The sequence below is a fragment of the Triticum aestivum genome, chromosome 4D, assembly GCF_018294505.1.
Source record: "Triticum aestivum cultivar Chinese Spring chromosome 4D, IWGSC CS RefSeq v2.1, whole genome shotgun sequence".
NCBI lineage: Eukaryota > Viridiplantae > Streptophyta > Magnoliopsida > Poales > Poaceae > Triticum > Triticum aestivum.
The window spans coordinates 493384374-493394908 of record NC_057805.1 but is presented as its reverse complement, the minus strand read 5'-3'; the positions used below and the strand labels follow the sequence as shown (position 1 = coordinate 493394908).

At 49.6% G+C, this 10535-nt stretch overlaps 1 protein-coding gene across 1 annotated transcript; it reads left to right on the top strand.

The window, feature by feature from the left end:
* Positions 1 to 723: 723 nt before the first annotated feature.
* On the top strand, positions 724 to 9845 carry LOC123098954 (protein NRT1/ PTR FAMILY 5.2). The gene is made up of 3 exons (XM_044521041.1): positions 724 to 1027; positions 1175 to 1392; positions 8206 to 9845. Exons 1-3 carry the CDS (start codon positions 868 to 870, stop codon positions 9661 to 9663), a joined length of 1836 nt encoding a protein of 611 aa, XP_044376976.1. The 5' UTR covers positions 724 to 867; the 3' UTR covers positions 9664 to 9845.
* Positions 9846 to 10535: the final 690 nt, after the last annotated feature.

The window sequence follows — 10535 nt, the reverse complement described above, 5'->3', positions numbered from 1 at the left end:
CTATGTGGAGGCCAACAGGCAGTTCATCCGACAAGAACGGGCGGAGACCGACGCGCTTTTCGCCGAACTCGACGCGGAGGTGGGGCCTATGTGGAGCAGCCGGAGAAGCCGGAGTTGCAGCTGCCGCCCATGTACACGAAGCCGGGCATGAAGATAGTGGACATCTCCGACGAGGATTAGGGTAGTACAGGTTATTTGATCTATGTAGTACGTGGATTTTCTTATTTGCATGCTTTGTATGGATTTAAGGTTTTAAAAATGAGGTAGACAGACGCAGAGGGCTAATTTCAGGTGTGACCGATCGCTGCCTACGGTTGCGGAAGATCTAAGGTCCCTCTACGTGTGGCCACCGGAGGTTGCGGCTCAGCGTTCATCCATCGGACTAGTAGCACAATGAGGAGATCCAACACCGATTGATCTCTACCCTCCTCAGTCCTCACACAAACCGGCAAGTTGGCATCCGCATCGCTTTCTCTTGAGCATGAGCAGTCGCCCAATCGGACGGACGCTTCCCCGGCCCTTTGGCCACACCGTAACAAGATACTACTAGTACTAGCTGACAAAGTGATGACAATGCCGTGCTGCCGGTGCCCCGTACAAGTGGTCGACCGAGGCCACATCAAGTCCGGCTCCGTGGTGGGGACGACGCTACGACAACCAGAGAGTAGCGCTAGGAGCAAGATGTATACTGGTACCAAGTCTATAAATGGAGGTCCCGTCACCAGCGATAGGTTAGCAGCCTAGCGCAGGCAGCCCTATTTTGAAGCTCGGTTGAGATCGACATATACCCGCCTGCAGCCGGCCAGGAAGAGTGTAAAGAGAGACTAGCTAGCTAGCTGCAGAGTGAGCCTTGAGGAGGTAGCAGCGATGGCGGCGGCGAACCAGAGCCTGGCCGTAGAGGACGGCACGGGCACCGGCAGCGGCGCCGGCGGGCAGGAGTACACGCAGGACGGGTCGGTGGACCTCCGGGGCAACCCCGTGCTCCGCTCCAAGAGGGGCGGCTGGACCGCCTGCACCTTCATCGTCGGTACGTACCATACCAACCAATCAATGCACACATGATTGCTTCGGTTCATCCAGCTAGCCAATCCATCTCAATATCATAGGCCATGGATGGATGCACGTGCTGATCCATATTTGTCTGAAACTGAATGCATATTTATATGTGAATTAGTGTACGAGCTGTTCGAGCGGATGGCCTACTACGGCATCGCGGCGAACCTCTTCATCTACCTCACGGACAAGATGCACCAGGGCACGGTGGAGGCGTCCAACAACGTCACCAACTGGTCCGGCACCGTCTTCCTCACGCCCCTGCTCGGCGCCTACGTCGCCGACGCATACCTCGGCCGCTACTGGACCTTCGTCGTCGGCTCCGCCATATACCTCATGGTAGCAACACCTTCCTATAATCCTCCTATACTTCATGTTCATGGTAACACAGATACGTAGCATCATGGTAACAACACGTTCCTATACTCCTCCTATACTTCATGTTCATGGTAACACAGATACGTAGCGTATGCGCCGCGCGTCCGAAGACGTCGCTGTGGTCTGCCCTGATAACATCATGGATGATGTGGCAGCGAGCGATTACGGCGGAGTCTTTGAGAGTTGGATGGGGATTTGTATCATATATACAGTATATACTTTTGGTACCCTATATAAAAAACGAAAAGTCTAACGCCCACACGTGTGGGCGTCTGGCAACTCGCCCACACGCATGGATCCTCGTCCAACCAATTCTGCACGAATCTTGGCGCGTTCTATCAGTTTTTGTGTGCCACGTAGGACTAAACTGATGTGTGGGCATTCATTCCGTCGCCCACACGTCCTTTTTTCACCACACGGGGGGCTGGTGTGGGCGTTTAGCAATTCGCCCACACACTAGTTTCACGCACGCAGAATGGGCTGGTGTGTGGGCGTTTATCACTTCGCCCACACGCCCGTCTTCTAGCCCGCACCCAAAGCTGGCAGTTGCCATATGTTTCTGCAGGTACATGGCAACTGCCCTATCTTTGCTTGTAAGCAGATGGCAACTCTTCTTTTACCCGAGTTGCCATGTGTTTTTGCATGGTACATGACAACTGTCGTAGTGTGTACGTAAGCAGATGGCAACTCTTTCTTTTACATGGCAACTGCCCTAGCGTGCTTGTGAGCACATGTCAACTCTCTCTTTTACCCGAACATGTTTTTTTGCCATGCCTTTTTGTAGTGCTACATGGCAATTGCCTAGTGTTAGTGGGTGGCAACTCCTAAAATTTTGAAATCATGGCAACTGCAGTAAATCAGACCATACATGGCAACTGCAGTTGAGCAACCATGGCAACTGTAGTTGTCCGACATGGCAACCGAAGTTCAGCGACATGGCAACTGCAGTTAAACGAACATGGACGAGGGTCTGGACCATGGCAACTGCGGGACGCGCGGTGACTGTCACGCGGGCGTGCGGGACCATGAGATACGAAGCCTGACGTACGGGGCGTGTGGACGTTATCTATTTTGCCCACACGCACGCGTGTGAGAGGAATCGGGAGGGAAAAAAGATGTGTGGGCATTATTTTTTTGCCCACGCGCAGGTGTGTGGGCTGTTTCTCTTATACACCACACAAAATGTATGGGCAGATCCTCTAACGCCCACACGTGTGGCACTTATCGGCGTCCATAAAAAAAAGTACATACGTTTGGTGCGGCACAAAACGTCCGTCCGTGTCGCGCCACAGAAAATTGGAGGCGGGCGAGTAGCTCCCTAGCCACGAGACATACTAGAGCTACCTACCTAGTACTAGGATGTAGCGTGGTAGAATTTTTTTATCATACAGTAATACATACGTACTTCCTTCGTCCAGGTTTATTAGGTCCCCTCTTATTTTGAAATTAAATTTAATCAACAAATTTAACTAATAAGATGTAACCTACATGTCATCAAAATTATATCGTCGAAAAGCTCTTGCAAATACAAATCTAATTAACAGTGTACTTTTTATAGCATATATTTTATATTTTATTAGTTATATGAATGATCAAAGTTTAACTCAAAATATTAGGCGTAATAAACCCGGACGGAGGTAGCCTAGTAGCACTAGTGCTCCAAGTTTGTCCACGCAGCTAGAGCTAGCTGCCTGGTTCGGATTGGCGCGGATGGATGATTGAGCTTGGGCCAGTAGTACGCATGTGCAGATGAATCAGTCGTACTACGTACTATAGCTGATCCGTTCCCGTTGCCGGGATGGCCGGCGTATGGTCGGATACGGACGAGAGCGGGCTGAGATGTCTAGCATCTTGTCTTGGCCCTCGATCGGCCGTACTGGTCCAGATCGTGACAACCGCACCGGTGAGATCGATCCATCGATTTTGACGTGCATATTTGTTGACTCCACACTCTATAGAGCTAGAGTACCACGTATGTGGACTCCACGATCGACCAGACCTAAGCCGCTTTAGTTGATCGATCGATCCAGCCGTGGAATCTTGACTCGTCCAGTGGACCTACTACATATCTAGTGCGACCCTATCGTCTAGCTAGTGCTAGCAGTGCATGCATATCTATCTGCCTAAGTCACTGCACGTGCTCCATAGGTTTTGACTGGCCACAAGACCTTTGATTCTCTCTCACGCTCACCATGCATGCACGAGATACGGTGGCTCTACATGTCACGAACTCACAGTGACATGCTCCCGGTACCAAAACAAAAACAAAGAACAAATGACATGCACGTAAGTGTGACGCATACGTGCACGACGCGTGATGTACCACTTCGTCCGAAATTTATGTACGTACGTTCGGGCTGAATCATTGGAGGAGGAGACTATTCAAGTGTCGCGGTCCGTGGTGCGTGACACGGACCGTTCGATCCAGATCAACTGGCACAGAAATATTTCAAGCGTTGAATGCCACCATAGATTTCCTGTATCTCATGGAGAGCGACATCTGCCACTATCACACGCAGAAATCAGTGGACTAGTGGAATAATCATGGGAGAATTTCCTTTTATTTCATGTGAGACGGAAATACAAAGGTGAACATGGTGCGCGCGCACCCACGTGAATGGCAAATTCATAAAAAATACTAGAAAAATTAAAAAATTCTGAAATTTCATGATATGAAACTTAGTCGATCATTCTATTCACGTGCGAAAATTCATTATGTATTGACACCTATGGTATTCTTAATGAAGAAAATACAAATGCGACCATATTATTCATTAAACAATGTTTTCTAATATAGCTTCGGTTTTGTCATTTTTGCCTAGATTACCACGGATGTGATTTCTTCGTGAAACTTCATATGCGAGTATACCGGTTGACTATATATATTACAAAAATAAATTTAGATTTTTTTTATTTTTTCTAGTATTTTTCAAATTTACTATACATAAAGGATGCGCGCGCACCCATGTTCACCAAATCCGCGTCCGTAAATAATCACCAAGTAAATACTTGTGCTTGTATGTAAGCTAATTTCCATGCACGGGTGAAAAGTCAGTGGACATGACTTGTGGCGCCCCTAAATTGGCACGTCTTTCATGTCCTTTTAGTACTATAGTATTAAGTAGCATATCCGTCATTAGTACAAATTAATCATTGGCAACTTGAGCACCTAGATGTCATGTGCCAAAATGGGAGCCGGATCCTCTAACTTAGATAAGGGAAGTCACGGTGCTACGAGTTAATTGTATAAAACCATCATATTTGAGGCATCATTTACAGAAAACCACGAGGTCACTAATTATTTACAAAATTCACTGCACATTCAGTAAACCTTTTGCAAAAAGCACTGATAGAGATTTAGCTCATTTAATCACTTTCTGACAAGTGGGGCCGAATTGTCAAGAGCTGACTTGGCAAAACATTTACATATACACCCTTACATCTTAAAAATAAAAGCAATCAACCCCTCCCCCGCGGACAGCTGCTCCTTCCTCGCGCCGGGCAGCGGGTGGGCACACCGGCCGGCGAGCCGCGCGACGGCGCAGGACATGTCCCTGCCCACGCCGGTCATCTCCGCAACCACGAGGGCCAGCAGCGGCACTGTGCTGGAGGCAGAGAGAAGAGGAGCTGCATGAGAGAGAGAGAGAAGGGAGAAGGGAGAGAGACAGGGGACGAAGAGGGGGCGGCGGTGGTTCCCGGCGCACAGATGAACTGGCGGCGGCGAGCTGTGGGGGCGGCTGTGGATGGATGGAATCCAACGCCGCCGGGGAGCTGGAGCTCCCGTCCAGCGTCCATGGCGTGGACTTCGCGGAGGCAGCCGCCGGGAGCTCTGCCTTCAAGCCACGGCGGTGCCCGCCGGGATGCCGTGGCCGCGCCTCAGCCGTCTGCCGGGGACGCCCAGCGCCGCTCGACGCCGTGGATGGGGGCCAACCTCCATGCGCGTCCCTAGGGTCCTCTGTTCTGTTGGAGGAGCTCGCTCCCGTGGTGGATGCACGCGCCCAGGTGCCACCGGAGACTTGTCAGATGTGGCGCAGCTGCGAGTTCATCGGCTGCTCGTGGGCAGGGGCGAGGCACTTCGAGCTTGTCGCCGCCCGTGGAAAGGGAGGCGCCGGCAGCGAGGTCCGCGTGGATTGCGGTGGCAGATGCTCGGCGGATCGATCGATCCGCTCGATCTCTGGATCTCGGCGGCCGGGCTTGAAGCGGATACGGAGGCAGGCAGCGTAGGGGTTACTGAGGACGCCCAGATCTGGTCGATGGACGCGGTTGGCGGAGCTCCGGCCCCGGCGGGGGTCCTTGGATGCGGCCATGAGCTAGGAACCACCGGGAACAAGCTCCTCTGTACACGCCGGCCATGAGCTCGTACAGGTGGTTGGTGGCTCCCCTGTACACGAGAGAAGGAGAAGATAACCTTATCCTTTGAATATTTTATGTTTTCATCCTTCACATTTCTGTTATTTACAGAAAAGCCCCATTGTTCGTGTTTTCTACCAAATCAGCTTATTATTATCCGGCCCCATCGTCAGAAAGTGATCAAATGAGCTAAATCCCCCTATCAGTGCTTTTTGCAAAAGATTTACTGAATGTGCGGTGGTTTTTGCAAATAATTAGTGACCTCGTGGTTTTCTGCAAACGATGTCCCAAATGTGGTGGTTTTGTGCAATTAACTCCGGTGCTACAGTACTCGTCTAGTGTAAAATGAAGAAGGAATGTTACGGGCTATTAGCAGGTTATTTACTTTTGGTAATTATTGTAGATATAAAAAATCCAAAATTAATTTATCTCACTATCAACTTATTTGTATGTAATTACTATGAATGTGCATACTAGATCTGTAATATAAAAATTAATTTAAGTTATTTTAGCCTTAATTGTATGGATTAGCAGAAGGAAAGTTAAGGTATTGTAGCTTCTCTAACATCCCTTGTGTATGTTAGAGGATCCAGTTCCGCCAAAATGGCTATCCATTAGAGAGGACAAGAAACTTGCTTTGTAGTAATCAACTATGGGTAACACGTCATGTTGCCTTGCTAAAGAAAATTGGTATCCTCACGACCACATAATTCATCATATAAACGACGTTTGATTTATCATGATTAAAAATCTGAATTCCAGTTTTAACACTATAATAGAATTTTGACTTGAATGTTCATCAGGTGCTAACTTGCAGTTAATTGTGACTTATAAATTACACCAATAATAATCCATGGCGATTGTGAGCAGCCAACCTACGAACACTGAGAAAAAGAAGTGTCCTATATGTACTACGGTTGAGGCTGAAATAGACAACAAATCCGATGGCTAATATCGTCTAAATCGCGTAAATCGATGGCCGGAAACATCGAAGTTATGTTCTGCTAGGATTAGGTTAAATTTTACTGTCATAAATAAATAAGATAGTCCTTCCTAATCATCTTATCTTTGACCATCTGCTAATAAATAAGTTGTGTTCTACGGTAGATTTTCTGTATCTCTTGGAGAGGGACACACGCTATTATCACAACACAAATCAGTGGAGTAGTGGAATAATTGTGGTAGAATTTTCCTTTTATAATTTTATTCCATGTGTGTGTCGCATGTATGCATGTAAGCTAATTTCCATGCACCGGTGAAAAGTCAGTGCACGAGACTTGTGGCCACCCCTAAATTGTCACGTCTTGCATGTCCTTTTAGTGATAGTGTTAAAGTAGCATATCACTCATTAGCACAATCATTTGCAACTTACGCACCTAAGATGGCGGTATGCATGTGCCAAAATGGCTGCAGCGATAGGAGGGCTCCATCACATAGGACAAGAAACTTGCTTTGTAATCAACTATGGGTAACACGTCCAATTGTATTTTCTTTTATCTGAATAGTGTTTTTTAACACAGTATAAAATACATACACTCAACCCTATAAACACAAGGACTCTACCTGTATGAGCACCTTCAATATACTGAACCGCTACAATATCTTAAGATGGACGAAAGTGACCACAAACGCCTTGTACTTGATGAAAACGTCTCCTCCCATTGAACGAACATCGCCAGAAAGCTCGAAATTAATTAGGAAAATATGAGCATCAGTGAAAAGTTTAGGACTAGAAACTTGGGGGACTGATTTAACACGAGAGGCCTAATCATTTGAGCTACGCTCACTTCACGACCTGAATAGTTAACACATCAGGTGCTAATTGTAGATAATTACTACTTATAAAATACACTGATAATAATCCATGGCGATTATTAGCAACCAACCCAAAACCTACCAACATCGAGAAAAAGAAGCACCATATTTTTACTACAAGACAGTCGGCCCTAATTTTCTTATCTTCGACCATCTGCCAAGAAAAACACCAATTTATTTCATTACATAGAAACTATGAGATGAAAAAGCAATTCCATGATACATGTTTATTGCGATTACTCAGATACTTGTACAATGATTAATAGTCAAAGTTGTCGACATGCAAAATCTGAAGTAAGTAGTACTTTAGAAACGAGGTACTGAACTGACGTTCGCTCAATTGCTCTTGTGCGTGACAACTTTGGTACCAATACCGTGTAGCAACTTCATCAATCGTTGGGTGTCGATGGATATGGCTAGTATCGAAACACTTGTCAAGAAAAACCCGACGATGACGACGGATCAGAAGTCGGATTTGAGATTTGAAAGTTAAACCATTTTGAAGTTTTATAAAAAAATATTATGTATTCTGCTGACTCATTGTCATGGATGCATGCATGGATGATGTATGTACACTAGACTACAAATGACGTGCGTGTCCTGATGCAGGGGATGCTGCTGTTGACACTGTCCGTGTCGGTGGGAGCGCTGAAGCCGCCGGAGTGCGTCGGCAAAGTCTGCCCGCGGGCGTCGGCGCTGCAGGCGGGCGTCTACTTCGGCGGGCTGTACATCATCGCCTTGGGCAACGGCGGCACAAAGCCCAACATCTCCACCATCGGCGCCGACCAGTTCGACGACTTCGACGCCCGCGAGAAGTCCCACAAGCTCTCCTTCTTCAACTGGTGGATGTTCACAATCTTCGTGGGCATCCTCTTCTCCTCCACTGTCCTCGTCTACCTCCAGGACAAAGTCAGCTGGTCCGTCGGCTACGGCATCCCCACGCTCGGCCTCATCGCCTCCATCGCCATCTTCCTCGCCGGCACGCCCGTGTACCGCCACAAGCTGCCGCAGGGCAGCGCCTTCACGCGCATGGGCAGGGTCGTCGGCGCCGCGCTCCGCAAGTGGCGCCTCCCCGTGCCGGCCGACGCCAAGGAGCTGCACGAGCTGGACCTTGAAGTGTACACGAAGAAGCACAAGTTCCGGATGGATTCCACCAACACCATGAGGTTCCTCAACAAGGCGGCCGTGAAGGACGTCGTCGACGGGTCATCGTCCAGGGCGGCGAAGTGGAGCCTGTGCACGGTGACGGAGGTGGAGGAGACGAAGCAGATCATGAAGCTGATCCCTCTGCTGGTGACCATGTTCGTGCCGTGCACGCTGATCGCGCAGACCAACACCCTGTTCGTGAAGCAGGGCACCACCATGAACCGGCACATGGGCGCGGGCAGCTTCGAGATCCCGCCGGCCAGCCTCGGCGCGTTCGTGACGCTCACCATGCTGGTGGCCATCGTCGTCTACGACCGGGTCTTCGTCAAGGCCGTGCGGAGGTACACCAAGAACCCGAGAGGGATCAGCCTGCTGACGCGGATGGGCATCGGGCTGCTGGTGCAGGTGCTGACGATGGGCACGGCGTCGCTGATCGAGAGCCAGCGGCTGAGCTACGCGCGGAGCCACGGGCTGGACGTGACCGGCGGCAAGCTCCGGCTGAGCATCTTCGTCCTCCTGCCGCAGTTCGTGCTGATGGGCCTGGCGGACGCGTTCCTGGTGGTGGGCAAGATCGAGTTCTTCTACGACCAGGCGCCGGAGAGCATGAAGAGCCTGGGCACGGCGCTGTCGCTGACGGCGTACGGCGTCGGCAACATCCTCAGCAGCTTCATCCTGTCGATGGTGACGCGGGTGACGCGCAAGCGGGGGAGCCCGTGGGTGGCCGACAACCTCAACGCCGCGCACCTCGACTACTACTACGCCTTCCTCACGCTGCTCGCCGCCGCCAACTGCGTCGTCTTCGCCGTGCTTGCCCACCGGTACAAGTACAGGGCCGAGTCCACGGACACCATCGACGTCGACATGGACGTGCAGGCGCAGCGCGAGGCCGCCAAGAAGATTCACTCCGAGCCAATGGCTTAGTTACACACTTTCTTGTACTGCACAATTTACTAGTATAACGTACTGCAAGATTGCAGCTAAAGATTCACTCCGAGCCAATGGCTTAGTTAACTTCTTCTGTAGTACTACAGCACACACGTATAAAACACGTACATTATCAGTATACAAGATTGCAGCTATATCTATACAGTTTGTTTAATTCACATCTAAATATATTTTTAAAATGTCGCATCTAAGCTCCCACAAATATATAATGCAGCAACAAGAAAAACAAAAAAACTAGGACAAAAAAATAGACCACAAACAAAGTGGACATCAATTTAGATGTGACATAACTATGTCACATCTAGATGTGTCCTAGACAGACCCATATCTATATACGATACGACATTTTGGTACAGTATATCAGTATCAGGATGCAGTCCGTTCCGACAATAGAACGGAACAAAGGGGCCGGCTGGACTCGGACATACGCACACACGGATCGATCTCACATCCATATATACCTCTCGCTGAATCTCCAATCCCAATAAAGAAGCTTCCGCTATCAATCTCTGTCGTCGATGGAAGAAGCTTCCGGTGAAGGCAACCCTGGCCCCGGCCCTTGCCTGCCACGGCCGCCGCAGTTCGACGGCCTGTTCACCGATGTGGGGTGGGAGTTGCTGGGCGAGGCGACACGGCGTTCGATCATCGCGGTCCTGCATCACGACGAGGAGGAGAGACGCATGCACCCTCCCCGACTGTCTCGGAAGGAACGCCGCCGCCGCCGCAAGGCCCTCAAGGACCCGAGCGACGACGACGGGCATGGCTCCAAGTCCGACTTGTTCGAACAACCAGGCCAACTATTTGACTTGTTGTGGTGCGAGACAGATGAGTCGATAAGGAGCGGATTG

Coding starts and splice junctions, on each gene's coding strand:
- LOC123098954 (XM_044521041.1), top strand. CDS start 868: ATGGCGGCGGCGAACCAGAGCCTGGCCGTAGAGGACGGCACGGGCACC. Junction 1,028..1,174: donor CGCCTGCACCTTCATCGTCG/GTACGTACCATA, acceptor TATGTGAATTAG/TGTACGAGCTGTTCGAGCGG. Junction 1,393..8,205: donor GCTCCGCCATATACCTCATG/GTAGCAACACCT, acceptor GTCCTGATGCAG/GGGATGCTGCTGTTGACACT.